At 41.0% G+C, this 22,878-nt stretch overlaps 1 protein-coding gene across 2 annotated transcripts in view; it reads left to right on the forward strand.

The window, feature by feature from the left end:
• The window catches only part of LOC110544939 (murinoglobulin-1-like), a 55,580-nt gene that overhangs the window by 20,265 nt on the left and 12,437 nt on the right, over positions 1 to 22,878 (forward strand). For both annotated transcript variants that reach the window (XM_060384151.1, XM_060384150.1), the window contains exons 12-28: positions 4,549 to 4,776; positions 4,955 to 5,018; positions 7,069 to 7,226; positions 8,386 to 8,535; positions 9,654 to 9,809; positions 10,495 to 10,588; positions 12,851 to 13,013; positions 13,606 to 13,834; positions 14,517 to 14,643; positions 14,903 to 15,024; positions 15,522 to 15,573; positions 17,397 to 17,480; positions 17,743 to 17,919; positions 18,117 to 18,204; positions 19,004 to 19,160; positions 19,379 to 19,453; positions 19,886 to 20,066. In XM_060384151.1, the coding sequence (XP_060240134.1) occupies positions 4,549 to 4,776; positions 4,955 to 5,018; positions 7,069 to 7,226; positions 8,386 to 8,535; positions 9,654 to 9,809; positions 10,495 to 10,588; positions 12,851 to 13,013; positions 13,606 to 13,834; positions 14,517 to 14,643; positions 14,903 to 15,024; positions 15,522 to 15,573; positions 17,397 to 17,480; positions 17,743 to 17,919; positions 18,117 to 18,204; positions 19,004 to 19,160; positions 19,379 to 19,453; positions 19,886 to 20,066 (2,305 nt within the window). The remainder of the gene's footprint in view (positions 1 to 4,548; positions 4,777 to 4,954; positions 5,019 to 7,068; positions 7,227 to 8,385; positions 8,536 to 9,653; positions 9,810 to 10,494; positions 10,589 to 12,850; positions 13,014 to 13,605; positions 13,835 to 14,516; positions 14,644 to 14,902; positions 15,025 to 15,521; positions 15,574 to 17,396; positions 17,481 to 17,742; positions 17,920 to 18,116; positions 18,205 to 19,003; positions 19,161 to 19,378; positions 19,454 to 19,885; positions 20,067 to 22,878) is intronic.

The following is a 22,878-nucleotide window of genomic DNA, read 5'->3' on the forward strand; positions in this document are numbered from 1 at the left end:
ATAAAGAAACAATTATAGAATTTGCCTGATAAATCAGCAAGCAGAAATGCTGAAGAAAATTTTAAAAATTAAGCTCTGAGAAATAAACAGGTCAATAAGGTAAGCTTAAAAACATAAGTGGAAATTTTCATTAAAAGGCTAGAGACAATGGAAGAGAAATACTAGGGATTAAAGCCATTCATGACACCAAGCCAGCACTGCAGAAGATACTTCTGCAATGATGCTACTACTCACAGAAAAAGAAGAAAAGCTTAGAAAGCTTAGGAGAGCTTAGAAAGAATGAATCTATCATAGAAAGATAAATAAAAAAAAATCTTATCAACTCGCTAACTTAGAAAAGTTCTAAGATGAAAAAAGGAGAAAAAACAAAAACAAACCAGAGACTATCCAAAACCAGTATGATGTTAATATTAGTTTCAACTTGGTAAGATGTAAAATCACCTTGGCAAAAAGCCTTTGAGGGATTATGTAATTAGGTTAGCTTCTAGTCTTGCCTGTGACTACTAGAGAGACTATCCAGAAATCCTCCAGGCCTTTGATGTTAGATTGGGACTGCTAAGCCACACAGCCTTGTGGTCTAAGCATGTTTACCCACCCCCAGCCTATCAGTAGTCTAAGATAAGTATTGTTGAACAACCCAGACCACACTGTAAGTCAATCTAATACTCTTCTGATATGTCTTCATTCTATCAGCTCTCTTCCTCTATATAACCATGATACAACCATCAAAATTTTTTAAGTATTGTGCTGTATCATTCAATACTAACTGTAAATACATATGTTTAACTCTCTGCATACAAAATGCAAATGAAAAGACTTTATATAAAAACAATGTCCAGCTGTTTGCTGTCTACAAGAAACTCACCTCACTGAGAGACTGAATTGAATGGAAGGAAAAATTAATTCCAACCATATGAAACTCCAAAACAAGAATTAAAAACTACATCAATATCTAAGAAGCATATTTTGGGCCAAAATAAGAATAAGTCATTGCATTATTTTTAAATTATGTTTATTTTTATTAATTACAGTTTATTCACTTTGTATCCTCTCTGTACCTGCCTCCGTCCTCCCCTCCCAATGCCACCCTCCCTCTTCCTCACCTCAGTCCCTCTCCCAGTCCACTAGTAAGGGAGGTCCTCCTCCCCTTCCCTCTGATCCTAGTCTATAAGGTCTCATCAGGACTGTCTGCATTATCTTCCTCTGAGGCCTGGTAAGGCTGCTTCCCCCCTACCTTGGCACGAAGTGGTCAAAGAGCAGGCCAATCAGTTCATGTCAGAGACAGACCGTCCCCATTACTGTAGAGTCCACTTGGAGGCTGAACTGTCATAGGCTACCCCTGGGCAGGTGTTCCAGGCCATTTCCATAAGTGGTCCTTCGCTAGAGTATGAGTTTCAGAAAAGACCCCTATGCTCAATTTTTTTTGTGCTGTTGCTATCCTTGTGGAGCTCCTGTCCTCTCTAGATCTTCCTATCTCCCACTTCTTTCATAAGATTCCCTGTACTGTGCCCAAAGATTGGCTATGAGTCTCAGTGTCTGCCTCAATACCCTGCAGGGTAGAGCCTTTCAACAACCCTCTGTGGTAGGCTCCTGTCTTGTTCCCTGTTTTCTCCCTCTTCCGATGTCCATCCTCTTTGCCTTTCTGAATAGAGATTGACCATCTTAGCAAGAGTCCTCCTTCACAATTAGCTTCCTTAGGTGTACAGATGGTTTTAGTATGTTTATCCTATATTATATGTCTAATATCCACTTAGGAATGAGGATATACGCTGCATATCTTGAACCCTCCTCCACTGCTGGTGGCAATGTAAATTTGTACAACCACTTTGGAAATCAGCCTGGCTCTGTCTCAGACGATTAGGAACAGAGCTTCCTCAAGATCCAGCTATACTGCTCCTAGGCATATACCCAAAAGACGCTCAAATATACAAGGACATCTTCACAACCATGTTTGTAGCAGCTTTATTTGTAATAGCCAGAAGCTGGAAACAGCCCAGATGTCCCCCAGTTGAGGAATGGATACAGAAATTATGGTATGCCTACACAATGGAATATTATTCCACAATAAAAAACAAGGAAATCATGAAATTTGTAGGTAAATGGTGGGAACTGTAAATGATCATAATAAGTGAGGTATTTCAGAATCAGAAAGTCATTTCATTCATAAAAACAAACACAATTAAAGGGACAAAGAGTTACAAATACAAATTATTACCTCAACATGCAATGTTTGTTAGTAAATGTATCCTCCATACAAAGAAGTCAAAAAGAAATCTCAGATGAAATTGAGCCTTGTATCACATGACCTTATCAGCCATCTACGGAACTCTGTATCCAACAGTGATGAAACAGACATTACCTCAGCAACTGATGAGGATTTCTCAAAACAGGTCTCATTTTCTGTAATAGAGCAAATATTAATTAAAAATATTAAGAAAATATTAAGCAAATATTAAGTTAATTCAAAGATTTTAACTCATTTCTAGTATCATTCCATGTGACAAGAGACTATAATTATAAATCAATAAGGAGAGACTAGAGGGCATACATGAATATATCAACACCCCAGAATACTCTTGACAGTGATCACTGGAATATTGACAATATCAGAAGGGTAATTTTATGATTTCTAGTGCAATAAAAACACATCAGAATTTCTATGGGCTGTCATGCATGCAATTCTAAAAGCTATGAATCCCTACACTACATGAACAGATAGCTATCAAATAAAAGACCTTATGCTGTACCTCAATATATTAACAAAAGTAAGAGAAGACAAATACAGAAATTAATGAAAGGAAAGAAATTATAAATATAGCTGGAAGTGATGATGAGGACAAAAAAGAACAGTAAAAAGTACAATGAAACCAAAGTTGATTCTTCTAAAAGATAAATTGATTAGTTCTTACCTAAACCGAAAGAGAGTTAAAACCCAAATTAGGAAAGTAGAGGTGGCTATAATAGCACATACTATGAAACCCATGGGATGCTAAGAGAATAATTTGAAAACTTTCATTCCAATAAATTAGAAAATCCAGAGAAAACAAATGAATTTCTGGGTATTAATATTCTACCAAAAGTGAGCTACAAGATTATTTAAAAAAAATAAACAGTTCAGCAATGAAAAATAGAACTGAAGAAATAATTAAAGGGGCCCAAAAACATAAAGAGCTGAGACTGGGAAGAACTCATTTCTGAATTGAACAAAATTTCAAAATGAAATATTATTGTGTAAAACTTACAAGGAAGGAATCCTTTTTTTAGGTCATTCTATGGGTCTAGAATAACTCTGATACCAAAATTAAATGAGGATAAAGTATCTAGAAATCTTCAAAGTAATTCACCCAACTGGCATAAAAAAAAGTCGTTACTGACATACATCTATGTCTGAATCAATAACACAATAAATAAATCATGTACAAGATCAAATTGATTTTGTACTAAGAATAGAAAGATGGCTTCACATTTGAGAGCTGATAACTGTAAAACAGCATATAAATAGAATCAAGAGTTAAAAATCACACAGTCATCTCAGTAGATGCAACAACTAGTCCATTTTCAAGACACCAGTTACAAATGATCAAGGACACTGTGCAAAGATGCTCAAGACAATTGGCTATCGAGAAAATGCAGGTTAACACTGTTGAAATTCCATCCACCAATCAAAAAGACAATCATCAGGAAAACAGACAGTGGCAGGGCTAAGGGAATACGGAACCTACATGCACAGCTGCTGTGAGGGTATATGAGTCTGACTATCAGAACTTCTACAAAACCCCGAAATGAAACCAGTGTACAGGCCAGGGGTAGCACATCCATGTACGTACCCATGGCATCAATGCTGACATATGATAGACTCGCCTACATCACCATGCTGACCTCAGCAGTACTCAACACAGCTGGCTGTGGAGCCGACATCATGCCCAGCCGGGAGGAGTGAGAAAAGAAGAGTGGAAATATGTGCACACGGACTTTTACTCAGATATTTAGAAAAGAATCAATCGTCTTGTCTATAGAGAAATGGGTGAATTTAGAAATTGTCAACTAACAGGAAATGATAAGACTGGGAGGAAAAAGCTTTTCATGTTGTCCCTCATTTGTGGAATCTAGGGAAAGGACAGAAATGAAAGCAGAGAGGATCTAGCAAGAAGGAAGAGAGTCAGGAGGAAACAGGACTGGGTAGTAAGGTGGATGAATGTGAGCAGGGTACATTATATTAATATGTGAAAATGTTTCAGTCAGCCCATCACTTTGCAAATTTATTATGCACTAAAATTCCTATCTGTAAACATTCTTTCATATGTATTAGGTGCTCAACAAATGTTTTTTTTGTCTCAAAATATAATATTCTTGCCTTTTCTCTTTTCATTGGTATAAATATTTGCCTCAGTTTTGAAAATTTGGGATGTGAGACAATTCATTTCATGAACTTCTCTTCCAGTTTTACTAAGATGTACAAAATATTCTATCACTGAAAGTATGCGGATTCTCAGAAGAGAGGCTCTGCCTAGCAGGCAATCTACAGCTCAGTACTTGTTGTTTCTCCAGGTCTACCACAAGAAAGAAAATTCATGTGTTCGATTCCCTTGCATGGAAGAACAATATGCAGAAGCAAAGCATGAGACCTACAGAGTTTATACCGAGAGCAGGAGCTATGTCTACCTTAAGACAGAGCCTGGCATCTTGCCCTGCAGCCAGATTCACACAGTTCAGGCACATTTTATTCTGAAGGGGCCTGTCTTGTTGTTGCTGAGAGAGCTCAATTTTTACTACCTGGTGAGTTTTCACTCCAAGCTGAGAAACGCAAAGAATCCTCTTATCTCCTGACCATGTCCCCCTGACACTCTGGGTTCTGGGCTGGGTATTTCCGCCTGGGTCTCAAACAGTAGATTCATCAGTTACAAGAGAGCCTGGTAAATATAGATGTAAGCTTGGAAAATCCTTTTTGTTCTAGGTCATGGCCCGGGGTAAAATCATCCATACAGGAAGCCACACTCACCACATGGAACCAAGCAAATGTAAGTGTTTCTCATCCACTACCATGTCTCCAACTGAGTTCCCCACATCCTCACCAGTGGGATCTCACCACTGAGTAGCTAAGGCTGCCATAGGGCTTGTATGTCTCCATAACACTCTCCTCAATAGGAACTCAAGGTTCTGCCATCTGATGAAGGTTATCACTCATACCATGACCTTCAGGAAAAAGTTTCAGGTTCCCAAACTGAGTGTCTTTCAACATGGTAAAATATCTATTCTCAAGATGTAACACCTAAAAACACAGAGTACTCCAAGATACACCCCAAGAGAGCAATCTATGCATTCACATACAGATTATCCACAACAAGGCAATATGTGTTATCTTAGTGTCTGTCCAAAAATATCTGGAGAATGCCAGCCTGGTCCTTAAACCATTCTAGCCATACCCATTTTCAAGTTACTGACTCTTTTTGATTATTTTAAAATACATGTGTGGTGCTTGTGGGTACATATGTGCATGTCAGTACAGGTGCTGTCAGGGTCAGAGGCATCAGATGCCCTGGATATCTCAGAGCTGGAATTTCAGAGAGTTTTGAGCAGCCTGGTGTGGGAGCTGGGAATCGAACTTGGGTCCTCTAGAAGAGCATCAAGTGGTCTTAACTTCTGAGCTATCTCTCCAGTCCCTTTATTTTTATTTATTCTTAGAAAATTACATATATGATGCAATGACATTTAAACATATCTACTGTCAACTCCCTCCCACTCCTCCCTGAGTACCTCCACCAGGCTCCTTCTCTATTTTGTGTCTTTTTTTTTAACTTATTGAGTTTAGTTAGCTCTACCTGAATGTGCATGCATTATTGGGCCACAGAAACTTAGAAATCTACCAGGGACCACATCCCTGAAAGAAATATGACTCTTCCTACCTTCAGCAGCCATCAGCTGTCAATGGTGCCTCAGCTAAAAATGGCTCTTCATGAACCCCTTCCCATCCATGCTCCAGTGTTGACCGGCTTGATGTTGAAGGTCTAGGACAGGGAATCATAGCTGCAGTGACTTTATGAGTGAAATCATCCCGTCATATCCTGATGATATCTGCTCAGTTCTACCAGGAATTGACTCAACTATGACTCTCCCAATCAGGCCTCTTCCACCTGCTCCTATTTAAATCCCAAGTAACCACTGAATCCAGGCATTTTCGGTGCTCACTTTCTTGACGTCCTTTCCTTCCCCAGTAGCACTTACAACATGCAAACATGTTTTCTATAATGTCCCTATGTATTATCCATTTCTCCTCCTGCAATAGCAACTGCATTGAGCATAGAGATTTGCATATGTAGTTTCACAAATATTTTCCAAGTTATTTCTAGAAGTGGCAGGTACTTAGCAGTTGCTCAACAAATTTCCTTAAACAAGGGCTTTCTTGTTATTGACCAATTTTAAAAACTATTTAGGTATTTCATAAAATATCCAGTCAGTTCTAGTTATTTTTTTCTGCAAACACTAAATGGGACTCACAGCACCTATCTTGAGAGAGTATGAGTCTCCTCACATTCACCAAAGACAGTAACAAAGATTTCAAATATTGCATAATGTTCTCTCAAGAAGCATAAATACTTCTCATTGAGAAAAAGAGTTTAACATTTATGTTAAACTAAACATAATGTTTAGTATTTCCAAATGTGGCTTGCTCCTCTGAATAATCATTAATTATAAGCACCCTGAGCACCCAGGCTGTCATCTCTATTATTCTTCCTCTTATCTGACTAATAAATGAAACGTCAATTGAGGCTGTTTCATCCCTTTTTATAACAGGAATATCTAACTGCTCCTTTTTGGATGCAGAGGTGTAGAAAAGACAAGAGTTTAGAATATGATTAGCTATAAATAAGCAATATAACTTTTTACAATGAACATCTTCCTGGAAGCAATCTTAAGTGAACTTCCTGTGCCCTCCTGAGATATTAGCATGCCAATAATTGACCACAGAGCAGCAGGAATGTCTTCACAAGCAGGCAGTCCTCAGAATCTCTGTATGTAATCATGTGTCTTTTCCTGTCAGGATTCTGACCCATCACCATCCCTTTCCAGTCCCTCCAGGTCCAGTGAAAGGCCACTTCACCTTGGAGATGCCCATGGAGTTCGGCATGGCCCCTGTGGCTAAAATGCTCATCTATGCCATCTTGCCTGATGGAGAAGTGATTGCAGATTCTTCAAATTTTGAAATTGAAAAGTGTCTTCTCAACAAAGTGAGGAGTTTATTTTCTGAAATTTCTATTCAAAGAGGTAGAAATTGTATTAAGGACACAGATTTCAGATGTGTGCCCCAGTGGCAAAGATGGAGGCAGCACCAGAGGACCAGATTACAATTCACCAATCCCCAAACTAGTTGGAGGTTGAAGAGAAAAGAAACAAGGAAGTGGGGAGCAAGAAAGAGAACTGAATCCTTAATGACTTACTAATTCAAAGTCGTTTGACTTAAAATTTTTATTGTATTTATCTACATGGGCATGTGTGCATATGAACACACACAACAATTTTGAGAAGTCTGTTTTCTCTTTGCACATGAGTCCAGAAGATCAAGCTCAGGTCACCAGGCTTGGCAGCAGCTGCCTTTACCCACTGAGCCATCTTAATGTCCCAGTGCAAGAACAGTAACCTGTCCCCTTTCAATACAGCCCAGCCCACAGCTATTTGCTTCACTCCCCTGGAGGTGTGGAGAGATGAATGATAGATGATAGATAGTGAGATGGAGAGAGGTGAGATGGAGAGAGAAATATAGACATACCTCCAATTAGAATACTGATTTGTCCAACCTAGGTGTAAGACTTATCTTGGAAAGGCCCTTAAAATTGGGCAACTTCCAAGCTGCAGAGATGGCTCAGTGGGTGAGAGTGGGTTGAGTTCAGCTACCAGCACTCATGTGACAATGAGGAATGACTGGAGGTTCCTACAACCCCAGGGTGTGGAGGTCAGAGTCAGGAGAATCTCTGGGATTTGTGGCTGCGAGATTATCTCCAGGAACACAAGAGAGAGTCTCAAAAGAATAAGGAGAGTGAGCAGGGGACCCATACCCTCACCGGCCTCTGCTGGGTGCAAGCACCTGCACACACATGTGCATTCCACACTCACATACATGTGCACACATACCAAACATGAGCTATTTGCATGACTTTTAGGAAGCAGAAATGGTCACTAGTTGCCTCAGACTTTGACTGACACATCTCCTGTTTTCCTACATCAGTTCCAGGGGAGAAAGGGGAAGCAAAGAGCCTCAGTTCAGCTTCCCATAGTTCTCACAATCTGGAAACACAGATGTGTGTGCAGAGTTACACAGCGGTTCCACACAGCACACTTCAGGGCTGCAAGAGCTGGAAGCCCCGCTAAGCTTGATTTCCCTTCCCACAGGTGGACCTGAGCTTCAACCCAGCCCGAAGTCTCCCTGCCTCACAGGCCCATCTGCGTGTCACAGCTTCTCCTCAGTCCCTCTGTGGCCTGAGAGCCGTGGACCAAAGCGTGTTGCTCCTGAGGCCTGAAGCTGAGCTCTCCCCTTCCTGGGTGAGTCCCCATCAGCCTCTGCCCAAGGGAGGCCAACAAGAGGCTCTGAGCAGGAGGAGGCCCTGGTTTTGATAAAGCAGCCATCAGCCACCAGGGCTCTATATGTACATACACTGCGTTTGATTCTAAGGGAGTCTCTAGGGAACCCTTCACTGTACAACCAGAGGAACACGTCAGAAAACATGATCCGGTAAACCAAGACAAACCAGGAAGTAAGGCAGTCAGTGAGTTGCAAAGCTTGTGTGTGACCCAGGCCCTCTGTGTCAGGACTGCATCCTCCTAGCCTAGGAATGGCTTGTGCCCTTCACAAGCTCATGATGAGGTGACGCTGCCTGTGGGGGCTGAATGAAAGTATGTACACATGCAATATTGTACAACTCAAGAGTTTGACAATGAGAAAAAGATATAATGACTTAAAGTTTTAAATTTTGTAATACAAGGTTCTCAACTTGCTTTGAAAATTCTCAGAAGCACAACTGAAACCATAAACTATGTCCAGGAGTCTTGCCAACTAAATGCTAGTAAAGCTCTTCTTTATATTGAAATAAGAATAGGATTTATTAGGAATAGTTACATGATCACTGTAATAGCTTAAAATTTTGATTGACTCTGCCTAATAGAACGTTTTCAAAACTAAGGGACATACGTGAATTTAAAAATAGAAATCTTTAGTGTAGGTAATGCTGGGAATTTACCAGTTTTAAACTAACACAGAAGTTAAGCCGGAATTTAATTTTATTTACATTGAGATTTCATTACACACATACAGAAAATGCTTGAGAAAGTATTCTGCTGAAATGTTTTTTTTTTTAATTTTTACTCTCTCCAAATCTGTTAAATAAGAGATTTCTTAAGCAAATTGGTTCATATGCCAAATATGGGCAATTAGTTTAAAAATGCATGTACTGCCTGAAAGGTTATGACAAAAACAACAACAAAATACACAGGAATCATGTTCCCTTATTCCCAGCACTCTGCCCTATCCATGCTTTGGGCGCCTGTCCTTTCGATGATTACAGCCATTTTGTGAGCATTCAAGTGATTTACAGTGAGCACACTAATCAAGTTCTGTTTGCATCTTTCAAGAAAGCGGCCCCCTTGTCTCCTGTGACTTACAGATCTACAGTCTGCCAGAGATGCAGCACAAGGACTTTACTCCAAGATCCCACCATCTGCCTGAAGAACAAGACCTCTGTGTGAATGTTGAAGATAAGCCTGGATTCACATACTCAGGACCACATGTGAATGACAAGGAAGCCTACCGCTACATAGAGGTAATCCATATGATCCAATAACATGCTGTCTGTGAAGTATTTAGGTTTAATGAAACGCTTTGTTGGTCAAGAAATTTAGAGTCAGGCTGGGATGTAAGCCACTGTCAGGCCACCCACCTTACATGTGGCAAGCCACAAAGGGTTTAATCCAAAAAAGGCATTCCAAAAAGTGCATCGTGGAAACTGCTCCGTCTAAGCTAATTTTTCCTTTTTATTGAGGAAACTGGCACAGAGTGGGTGAGTGACTTACAATTATCATCATCTTATCACCATCATCATTATGGGTTTTTTAGGGACAGCCTCTCACTATGTATCTGTTTCTAGCTGTCTTATCAGTTACTATGTAGACCAGACTGGTCTCTCAGAGAGCCTCTTGCTTCTCTGCCTCTGCCTTCTGTCTGCCTCCCAAATGCTGGGGTTAAAAGCGTGGGCCGTGACACACGGCTGTGAGTGACTTTTTAAAGTAACAGCGTTGTATCAGAATGAAGGCCCACACATAGCCCTCACTATGAATTCAGTGTTCTTTGATGCACTCTCTAAAGAGCATGAAAAACACAATTTAAATGGGAATTCTAGTTGAACATGTAAGACTATATCTGATTTAGTTACTGTAATTTTTATACGTATTAAGTTATGTTTTTCAGAATTTTGAGAAATCTTTCTCCATTAATAATTTTCTTTTTAGGACGTGGGCTTACAGGCATTCACCAACTTGAAGATCAAACATCCTAAAAGATGTCTTGATGATTACTTTTACAATTTACGAATACCAATACTAGGTAAAGTAACAAATCAGCTAATATTTTCAGAACAAAATAAATGTGAATTATTTGTCAAAGGTGGTAAAATAAAATTGTTGAGCATGTAGAGCATCCAAATAAGAGAGAAAGAACACAAACTTACCTGAGAAAAATGGGCTCAGACTGTCATGAGAGGTGAAGAGAATTCCCTAAGTATTAGGGATGAAGAAGATAAGGAAAAAACTAGGCATTGCAAATAAAGGTGAGGAGGATAGTAAAGAAGAAGGAAAAAAAGCACCTGAGTCAAAGGCACATTCTCACTCCAATCTTCAACCAACTAACCAATTCAAGTCTTTCCCTCTTCCTGCATGGGAATCACTTCCAGGGTGGCCACACCATTTGTATTCCTACCATCAACAAATGAAGGTTCTTCCCCCACCCAACCTGCCCCAATATCCTTACCTCACCACTTCCCCCTCCACCCCTCTCCATGCATCCTCTCCAGCACTTTTTGACAGTTTTTTTTTCTTCTCTTTGTTATTCTGACTGGGATGAGACAAAATCTCAAACTTGTTTTAATTTGCATTTCCCTGGTTTCTTACATGATGAATACTTTTAAAAGATATTTCTTAGCCTTTTTTCATTTCTTTTGAAAACACCATTTAGATCCACATCCCATCTTTAGATTGGGCTGTTTGTTTTACTAATTCTTTGTTTTTTAGTTCTTTATATACTCTGGATATTTATCCTCACTCAGGTGTTTAGCTAGCAAAAGTTTGTCTCCCACTCTGTGGCTTCTGCTTCACTCCCTTGATTGTTTCCTTAGTTGTGCAAAAGCATTTTAGTTTTGTGAGGTCCCATTGGTCACTTATTAGCCTTAATTTCTAAGGAAAAGGTTCCTATTCAGAACGTCGTTTCCAGCACATGTATTTTGTAGGGTTCTACGGTTTAATGTTTCATGTTAAGATCCTTCATACATTTGGAGTGGATTTTTGTGTAGGGTCACAGATATAGGTCCGCTTTCATTCTTTTATATGTGAGCATCTTCTTTTCCCAGCACCATTTGTTGAAGATGCTGTGAGTGTGTGCTTTGGCATCTAAGCCAACTATCAGATGGCTATAACTAATGAGTGCAATTTCAGATGGCTATAACTACATGAGTGTATGTTTGGGGCTTGTATTTTGCATATCAATTGATGTGCCAGTAACAGGCTGGTTTTAGCACTATACCTCTGTAATATAACTTAAAATCATGAATCCCTGTCTTCATTCTTATTTATACTCTACATACTAAAATGTACTTTAACTGATGTCTTAACATAAATAAAACATTATTCCGACTGGACTCCATTAACTTACCTCATAGTGATTTGAAAAGAAACTGAAATATCTTCACAAGTTTCTAAAAGCGATAGGACCTGAGGCACTGTGACTACTCTCGACAGTGAATAAACTGGGCAACTGCCCCTGTAGATGCTTACAGTAATGAGTGAAGAATCTAGACACTAGAAAATACCTAGAAAGTAACAACAAAGAGAAAGACAGAGGCCAGGCTAGAGGTTGTGGCCATCACAGAGAAGGACAGGCAGAAACTAAACTCTCCATGTGTATATGTATTAAATTACTGAGAGAGTTTCACTGCTGAGAAGTCAGTTGGGAAATAGTAAGGCTTTGCATGAATACTTGTTTCTGGGAAAAGCAGAGGACAGACCCTCGGTTGCAGTTTTGAATCTCACATTTCTTGTCAAACTAATGCTATGATTCTTGGGTAATAAACTTCCTAGTTGTGATCCAAGACTTTGAACTAGTACCTCTTTCTGTTTTTATATGAATTAAAAACCTATTAAAATGGTAGGTTAATACTGCAGATCCAGAGAAAGAAAAACCACTGCAAGAATATTTCTGCTGACAATGTAGACACCATTCAGCTCTTGCCCTGAGTGATTCTCACTGTAGCCACAGGAGCTGTCTCCTGGGAGGCAGTAGTAGAGTTCTTCATTCCTCCTAGGGGGAACATTGTCTTTGTAAACATTCCCTGACTATCGAACCCAAGATAATATGGATCATGATTCCTTGCAAAACCAAGTATAGTTGGTTTACCCAGGATTTTATGATTTCTGCTTTTGACAAAGATGTTATCTAATCTCCCCCAAAACAAGAAGTTCAAGGCATAATTTCCAGTGTAACTGTAATAGTGTTTAGCAGTCAAGAAGAAGCTGAAAATTAGCCTACATTCACACTGCACATTGTATCCAGCTGTATTAAAGTGCTATGTTCATTTCTTCCACGGTAACTTCATAGTGTCTGCTAGATTGTATGACGAAATAGATTACAGTGATGGAATTGCATACCTAAGAGAACGGACATATCCATCCACTGAGGATCCACCACGTGAAGATCCAGTTACTGAGACCTTTCGAAACTATTTTCCTGAAACCTGGATCTGGGATTTAGTCACAGTAAAGTAAGCAATTTCTGTTTGTATCATTTGGGCTGGGTATGAACATTTTTTTTGTTTTCTAGTATTTCTCTAATTAATTTCTATCATAAACAAAAGAAATGACTTATTTAAAAGTCACAGCATATGAATCCATTAATCATGAGATTTACATGTTTCCATCACTCCTAGAAAATGCACATGAAAATTATCTGTACCTTTTTGATGTTGAAAACCGTTCAGGAACACCGTGCTGAGTAGGAAGTGAGGCAGTCCTTCATGGAGTAGGCTACTAGACTCATACATAGAGTAGACCATGGAAGCCATGAAGTTGTTGTATGGTATTTCAGAGATGGGAGTTCAGAGACAACTTCAACTCTAAGTTCAGATTTCCCCTAACACAGATTTTATGGTGACATGAGCCTATGATCTGAGTTTAAAAATCGAGAAAACAGCAAGACCTTTTATTTTCCATCTGGAATCCTGTTTGCACTGTTCACTTCCTATCACTCCTTTGAAGGACTCGAGGGATGGCATTTTGTCACGACCATCTGTTACCATCTGAGAAATAACTAATACACGGGCTCCCTTTCTGTGCTTCACATTCTCACTCTCCCAGCTCCTCAGGAGTGGCTGAAATGGAAGTGACAGTCCCTGACACCATCACTGAGTGGAAGGCTGGGGCCTTCTGCCTGTCCAATGACACTGGACTTGGGCTCTCTCCTGTGGTTTCTCTCCAAGCCTTCCAGCCCTTCTTCGTGGAGCTCACGATGCCCTACTCTGTGATCCGAGGAGAAGCCTTCACACTCAAGGCCACTGTGCTGAACTACCTTCCTACCTGCATCCGGGTGAACACCTTTCTCAATTAAGCATGTCTAGAGGAGAAGGGGCAATTGGTGTATGTAAACTGTAATAAGGAAGTACGTGAAAAGGAAGAAGGGACTGTATTGTACTCAATAGCCCTGGTTCCAAACCCTTAATCTCCATACTCAAGCTAAACACATACAGCAGACTTTATCAATATGGACCCTACAAAAGATGTATTGGGTGACTTTTTCCAGTGTTTGCCCAGTACATACTGTACTGACAGAGACAGGACATTCCATGTGGCCTATGTATACAGTCAAAAGACACAGTTCACATAGTTCGACAGGGCTCTTGCAGGATAGATATTGTTTTTGTTATAAGTAGGTGTAGACTTCAGTAGTTAAAAATCTAGTACAGTGAATATTTCTGTCATCAAAATGAAACAAAGAAAAATACAGAAATATATAATTGTCTCCATAATTGTTTGGGTAGATAATACAGAGATGAGAGCTAAATAACATTCTAGGCATGCATGTGCATATGAAATCCATGCAAGCCTTCTGTGTCAGCTTATATGACACTTTAGGCACATGTTTTCCACCAGCCCCTCTTGCTCTCTTTCTAACACAAATCCCATGCACTCTCTTTCACTTACCTGCTCCCATGCATGCTGTCCTTGCATAGTAACATCTTTGCTATTTCTTTTCCCCTGTGGGACCACAGCTGGGTGTGCAGCTGGCAGCCTCTCCAGATTTCACAGCTGTCCCGGTGGAGAAAGCCCAAGAATCTTACTGCCTCTGTGCCAACGGAAGGCACACCACGTCCTGGTTGGTGACTCCCAAGTCTTTAGGTGAGTGAAAAGTTTGCAAGGGGACTCTACCCAGAAAGGGTGGGTATAGGCAGGTTTCCTAAATTGCATCCTTCTCATTGGGTCCCCAAGGGGAAGCTCTCAGTCACAGCTGCTTCTGGCCCATACTTAACCCCTTCATGAAGACAGTACAAGCCCTTGAGCTGCTCAGACACTGAGGATTCCTTGCAGATCTTGGGGATTTAGCAAACGCTGAGTTCCTGGCACATCTGAGCTCAGCTCTATGGACCATGTGTTTCAGGGAATGTGAATTTCTCTGTGACTGCAGAGGCGCTGCAGTCCCCAGAGCCCTGTGGTTCTGAGGTGGCCACAGTCCCTGAAACCGGGAGAAAGGACACAGTTGTCAAAGTCCTGATTGTTGAGGTGAGTAACCTCCTCGACTGACAGTGTGCTGAGTCCAGAAAGTGAAGCAATGTTGACAATGTCTAGGTGAAAAATAAAAGATGATAACATGTGACCTAGAGATATTTCATGGCACGTGGCAAGCCCATGCTTTTCCATCAGCATGTGTTCTGTTTGTTTGTTTGTTTGTTTGTTTTTCCCTTTCTATTCTCTGAGCTGAAGCTTGGGGGATGGTCTATGCCAGTTTACCTTCTTAGAGCTCTAACTCCTTCTTTCAATCTTATTATGCACCCTCTCTTTTCACTGTTATCTTTTCTATTACTTTATTTTTAATCTGGCATGGCCAAATTTTCCCATTTATGCCATTCCTGAAAGGTGAAAAGTTAAATCATCTAATTCCAGCCCATGACCTCACATGTAAAGAAACTGTCACTCAAAAAAAAAAAAAGTCTCCAGCATTTTTGTGTTTTCACACTCAGTATTTTCTCGTGTCTGAACTTTGTGTCTTTCCATCCAAGCCTGAAGGAATTCAGGAGGAGCACACCTTCAGTTCCCTGCTCTGTGCATCAGGTGAGGAGCCCTCAAGACTGCAGTAAGAGAGTAACCTGGGTTGTCTACTTAGGTCCCCGGCAATATTCCTGTAAGAAAACCAAGATCTTATGTTCCCTATAACCACTAAAGAATCAACAAAATTGAGTCTCAGAAATTATCACGATCGTCACCTGCCTAATGAAGCTATCAAGAGTATACTCATAGTTCCACCTGGGACTTCAGAGTTCATTGTAGCCTTTTTCTTTAGAACACAGAGATCTTTTCATCTAGCCCATCTCAGTACTTAGAAACTTACATGTAGGGAATATCTAAGAAGAGGTCACAGTCACATATTTCTTAAAATGGGGAAGGGCTGGGGTGGAAATACGAAGGATATCTTTGGAAGGACCGTCTTTGTTTTGTTTTAGATCATAAATAAAAACAAGGACTTTTATGACTCAATTATATTTCACATACAAACTAAGCTTCATCATGATGTACCGTTAGCATGCACTTTTCTGTAATGGTTGTTTTTATGACCAGCTTTTTTAACCCTGCTCCTCACTGGAAGCTGATTTTAAAGGAAATACAGAAACATATCACACTAGGAGAAGCTCACTGCCCCTGTAAAGGAAAAGCTTAAGAGTAGAGGCTGTCCACTCACAATAATGACTGTGTTCCCAGGACCTCTATTAGTGTGTGGACATGTTGCCTGCTCAAAACATATTAGCCAGAAGAATTTTTTAAATGGAATAATAGTTTAATTTAATGCAAAATCCATTATTTTATGAAAGTTAACAAAAGAGATGAAATAAAGAAAATTTCTTTGTAAAAGGGATGAAATAAAGTGACAGTTACTAACACACTGGTTAGAAGAAAATCATCATACACTACTAAAATTCATTAAATATTTTCAAATATTTTCCCTGGAGATTGTTGAAAAAAAGTGGCCAGGATAGGATAACAAATGCCCTATTCTTCCCACGGGTCATTCTGGCTCTCCTGATACTTATGTTTTCACAAAGTGATCCATATATCACCTGACAATAGAAAAGCCATCCTGGACAGCAGTGTAGCCGTAAACAGTGAAACCTCCCAAAGAAACTCAGGATACTCAGGAAGAACAAAAGCTGGCTTCGGATTTATCCACTCCCCTAATTTTGACATAGTGGAGTTTATTCATCCAGTGCATCATTTAAAGTTCCATCACTGATAAAACACCATGACCAAAAGCAGCTTGGGGAGGATAGGTTTATTTCAGCTCTCATGATCACAGTCCATCACAAAAGGAAGGTAGGGCAGGAACTGAAGCAGAAGCCATGGAGGAAAGCAGCTTACTGGCTTGCTCTCCCTGACTTGCTCAGTTTGCTTTCCTATACTCCACAGGACCACCAGCTCACATGAGAGACCCCCCACCCTAGGGTGAACCCTGCCACATCAATCATTACTAAAGGAAAATGTCCCAAGGCTTGCCAATGAGCCAACGTTATGGGGGAGTTTTCTAATTCCCAGAAAACACACACAAGCAGGATTTACCTAAACCAAAATTCAATAAATAAGAACATTTTCATGTGTTTGTTAAATTAACTAAATAGACATTGATAGAAGCAAAGGCACACAGATTACAGAGACTCAGACTTTCATTTTGGACAGGTGCTTTGCTTCAAAACAATGGGTGATAGAGGGGAGGCCATGAGCCTGACAAGCCAGCAGTTCCAGGCAATGTGGATTTGTGATATTTACATCAAGATCATTTTTCTAGGGAGGCCAATTATCAAAGGTTCTAATGCAACTGGCCTTAGGGAAATCTGGAAATACAGAGAACAGAGATGGTTATCTCCCCTTTTGTTTTGCTTATTCAGATGCTGGGCTATCTGAAAAATTGTCCCTGGTGCTCCCACCAACAGTAGTGAACGATTCAGCCAGAGCCCATTTCTCTGTGTTGGGTGAGTCAGTCCATTCCTGGAGGACTTGGGACAGCAGTCACTACCACTGTCCGGCCCCACCGTGATTCCAAATGCAGCTTCTGAACTATTACCCTTGACCTCTACCATGCTTCTTTGGTCTCTATCCGCTCAATATCCACTGCTTCCCTCCCAGCACCACTCACCCTTGAAACTCCTTCACATCATAGAAGGAATTCTATTGAAGGTGTTATTTTTTTCCTGAAGATAATAGCTATTCTGATGTCACTTCTCTTACTTATAGGTGATATCTTGACTTCAGCCATTAAAAACACCCAGAATCTTCTCCACATGCCCTATGGCTGTGGGGAGCAGAACATGGTCCTTTTTGCTCCTAACATCTATGTACTGAAATATCTGAATGAAACTCAGCAGCTGACTCAGAAGATCAAGTCCAAGGCCATTGACTACCTCAATGCTGGTCAGTAAGGCTAACAAACCCCACTTTTTTTTTTGCAAATATTCTCTCCAGAATTGGGCTTAGCCTTGGAGGGGGAAGCTGAGCAGGATTCCAAGGAAATTCTTTAAGCCACAGTTCATGAAGGTCTCAGGTTTCAGAATTACATCCTGCTGTTCTCTTCTGCATTACTTTCTTTAAAACACACACTTCTATTCCAGGTTATCAGAGGGAGCTGAACTACAAACACAAAGATGGCTCCTATAGTGCCTTTGGGGATCGAAATGGCCAGAGTCAAGGGAACACTTGGTAAGAAGAGTCCACTGTGTTCAACCCTTGGTCCTTATGGCAGCTATACATGCAACTTATCTCATGGAAGCATAACGGTTACCTTGGCCTGAGAGGGAAATGTTTGACGTAGCACAAATCATGTATTGCAGAACTGAGACTGTCTCAAGTCTCATCTGCTTTGACTCTGAATCTTGTGTTTTACTGAATTCAATCCACTGGTGCTTTCATTTCTCACAAAGATCTTTCATCATTAAATGCCTGGCTACATATTACTGAGCTTCAAAAGATGATCATAACTGAGCCTTGAAAAGCTGTTGACATTCTTCATGTGACCTTGCATTACATAGGAATGTATTATTGAGAAGGGACACACAGACAGAAAGCAAACAGGTGACAAAGGGAATAGCGACTGGTGGAAACAGGAAGTAAGCCAAGGAGAAGGACACCATTTTTGAGGCAGATAATGTGTAGCTGCGGTTGTAGGAGAGGAGAGTTTTCTTAATAATGAAAGAAAATCATTGCAAGTGGAAAAACAAACTTAATATGAGGGTGCACGCATATTAGGAAAACACCAGAGGGAGCAAGATAGAAGAAATGGGGAAGAAACCAGGAAGCCCCAGGAACCACACTGTGCTGTGTGCACATTCAAGGGAACCAGAAATGGAAGACTGCTTTGCCGTACCTGAGACATTGCCCAGGGTCATGCACTCAGAGACCCTTAGACCAATTAGCACATGTGTGGACACCTGCAAACCCACATATGAGGGTACTGCCTCCCAGCAAAAGCTTCATCTCCCCACTCTCCCTCCCCCACCAGGCTCACAGCCTTTGTGCTCAAGTCTTTTGCCCAAGCTCAAGCCTTCATCTTCATCGATGAAGCACACATCACCCATGCCTTCAACTGGCTCTCCCAGCAGCAGCAGGACAACGGCTGTTTCAGGAGCTCTGGATCACTGTTCAACAATGCCATGAAGGTGATCTTCTGAACATGATAAACACGGCGACCTACTAACACCTGAGAGTCAGCTCCTACTAATTACCACAGGAATGCATCTCTAGTTGGGAATGTACTTTTTAATAAGGGGATATGAATGAGAACTTCCTTTGAATACAGTGGACTGGCCATGAGCAGGGGGACATTTGGTGGACTGCTGGCTGAATATTTTGCTTTTTCCCTCCATTTTGTTTGCAGGGAGGAGTAGAAGATGAAGTGACCCTCACTGCCTACATAACCATTGCCCTTCTGGAGAGTTCATTCCCAGCTACAGTAGGTACCAAGCTGCTTCCCCAGCGTCCCAAACTGCTGCAAAGCCTGTGGCTTGCTACCCTCTCTGGACCACATAGCAGCTCTCTGCTTACACAATGCTTTGTATTTCAGATTCCATTAATGAGCGTCCTGGTATTCAATGAAACATGGATATGTTCCAAGAACCAACCTGAGAACACGGCCTCTAATACTGTCCCTAATAGTCTGTGCTTTAAATGGAACACAGTTTATAAAAAGGAATCACTTCCAAAGTTAGAGAATAGATAGACAGATTATTAATGACAAGTAGAAGACACAAGGCAAGAAGAGAGGACAAGGGAGGGAAGAGGAAGGATTGATGTGAAAAACACAAATGCCTATAAGCTCTGTGTATGTCCCAGGACCTGCTAGAACCCTTTTCACGTAGTTTGGGTTTCATTGTTCTGCCAACAGCATCCTGTTGTCTCCAAAGCCCTGAGCTGCCTAGAGTCATCCTGGAAGACAGCAGAACAAAATGGAAGGAATAACTCTGTGTATACCAAGGCCCTGCTGGCCTATGCTTTCACTCTGGCAGGGAACCAGAAGAAGAGAAATGAAATCCTGGAATCACTTGATAATGAAGCTATAAAGGAAGGTAAGACTGTGTGTTGTCATGTTTGTCTCCATCCTGTTCTAGTGAAAGGAAGGGGGGAATATACAGAGTGTGGAAATAGTATTACAGGTTAGTCCCATCTCTATGACACACTGACGGTTCTCCTTGGACTGATACATCAAGAAATTAGCCTTTCTTCTATACAAAAGCCTTCTCTTATTAACATCTAATAGTGTGACAAAAATCAACAAATGTACACAGTTCCAGCAAAGGTAAATGAAGTTGAAACTGAATTTTTTCCCTCTGATGCATGTATACCTAGGAGAAGGAACAGCAAATACTATGAAGAACACAAAAAAAGAAAATATGCTTCAGGGTTTTGCTACTTCACTTCAACTTTGATATCAATGTGAAATTTGCTAAGTCTTTTGGACTGAACACTAAACAAGCCATGTTTTTCTGGGTGTGAAGGAGTTAATCTCTGCTATTCTCTCCTCACCAACTATGATAAAGTACCATTGAGAACATAATTTAGAGATTTATTTGTTTCCTCTTTAACTGTTTGAATCTGTACGTCTATTTCTCTGAGAGATTTGTTGGATTTCTCTTTATGTGCCTCAAATAACTGGATAATCATAGCTTTAAAATCATTTTCTGTGTTTCTGATGATTTGGAGTGTCCAATAATTTTGGGAGTTGCCGGTGAAGCAATGATATCCTGATTGTTGTTGGGGGTGTTCTTACACAGGCCTCGGGCCATGTGCTTATCTGTCACCCTCACTGTTTGTTTCTGGAGTCTGTACTTCAGACTGGGTCTGACTTTTTCTGGTTTCTGGAATGTTTTTCAAGAAGATGAGAGAGGTCCACTGTTTGAGAGTGTGTGTTGGTGTTTCATCTGCACCTAAGTGAGGAATGTGACGCTGGTACTATTCGCAGGTGTTGTTTATGGGGCAGTGCACAGGCGCAGATCCCTGACTGCTTCAGTGGCCTTAGGCCACGGGTATGCAGATCTGTCTGGGCTCCAGGAATTGTTTGGCCTCCTAAATGGAAACAAAGAAAAATGAAGTGAACGAAATTCTTTTTTTTATCAGTGTGATATTTATTTTATTTTTTTAATTTTTTATTTAACTTTTATTAATTACACTTTATTCCTTTTGTATCCCCCCCATAAGCCCCTTCCTTCTCCCCTCCCAGTACCACCCTCCCCCCCTTTCTGCATGCATGCCTCTCCCCAAGTCCACTGATAGGGGAGGTCCTCCTCTCCTTCTTTCTGATCCTTTTTTTTTTTTTTTTTTTGTTCTTCTCAATGCAGTTTATTCAGGAACCATGAACAATCTTCTGACCCTGGGGAAAGCCAGCCCACAGCTTAAAATAGCCTCTGGGTAGCCAACCCCAGCATGCCTCGTGGGCAATGCAGATAGGTCCACATACACAGAAGCAAACCAGATCCTCAGCCTTAGCCAAATATGGAGTTGTTTGTGACAGAGAGCACTCACCATCAAGAAGGTGGAAGACAGAAACCAGCTCCATCTTTAAGGCGCGGCATTATGCAGCTCTCTACAGTTCCCCCTTTTTGTTTTAGACACATCAGGCAAGAGTAGAGGTCTGATCTCTGATATTAGAAATAAATTGGTACTTTGTACCAAAGTTCATTTAGGTGTCATCCACCCAAAGAGCATCAGACCCGTCCGATACCTTTTTCTCAGAGGCGGGACCTGGGGCATCAACCCGCATGCAATCAGACATGCTCTTCTCTGGGTCGAAAGTGGCTGACCCTGAGTGCAGTGCTTAGCCTCGCATCCTGAGCATAACATTTTAGCTTTTTATGGTAGCCAACCATGCTTGGGGAGACTGTCCTGCTTCAATGGCTGTAAAGGCCTGAATGATCATGGCTGCATTACGCTGTTGTGAGACTCTAATCTTGCATATACACCACAGGCAAACCAAGGAGACCAACACCAGAAGGCCTGCTAATGCTCCCATGCCCGCCCATTCCTTCAGATGATTCATGGCTGCAGCAATCTATGGTGATAATCCTGTGGCTAGTCCTGCGTCCACTCTGGTAGAATTTGCCATAACAATGGCCACTCTCAGCTGCTCCATCATAGTATCGAATTCTTCAGTCCAATTACCTAAAATTAGCTAGACAATTGTTTAGACAGATTTGCAGCATGGGAAAAATTCTCATATTGTATGCTAGTGACACAAAGTCCAGCATACTTCCATTGACAGCCAAATTGAGCGATTTGCCATAGGGTATCAATTTGCTCCTGCACGAGGTCAATCCTCTGATTGAAAACCATCAAGTCTCCTTTTAGTTGAGCATTAATTCCTTTCTGTACATCTAAGGCATGAGCTACATTGGCTAAAAGATTATTTAGGGTCTGAGCAGTCTGCACAGTATGACTCATGGCTAATGCTGCGGTGGTAGCTCCAACAGCCGCCAATGAGATGGCAGTAACAATGGCGGCTGTAATTCCAAGATCCCTTTTCTGTCTGAAGTGTGAGGGGCATCAACGGGCACAGGCACCCAGCGAGGCATGCGAGTAACCAGGGCATACCTAAATTCACTAGCATTCTGGCATTGGGCAAAAAAGCAAGTATCATTACCACAATTACTTGGCTCTATCTGGCTAACAATGAATAAAAATGGGGGTTATAAACAAACAGGTGTGGACTTATAGGAAATATTATGAGAAGCCTTAACCCCCTCGTTGGAACATCCTGCATCAGTTCTAGAACTAGCAGTGGTGGTGTCCGAGTAGGTTCAGGAGACGATTGCCCCCAGGGGCGAGACGTGCTCCATGTAAATTGACTTATTCCATGTTTTCCTCCACTTTTGAAAGTCATTTAAG

This window comes from Meriones unguiculatus, chromosome 5 (assembly GCF_030254825.1).
Source record: "Meriones unguiculatus strain TT.TT164.6M chromosome 5, Bangor_MerUng_6.1, whole genome shotgun sequence".
Classification (NCBI taxonomy): Eukaryota; Metazoa; Chordata; class Mammalia; order Rodentia; family Muridae; genus Meriones; species Meriones unguiculatus.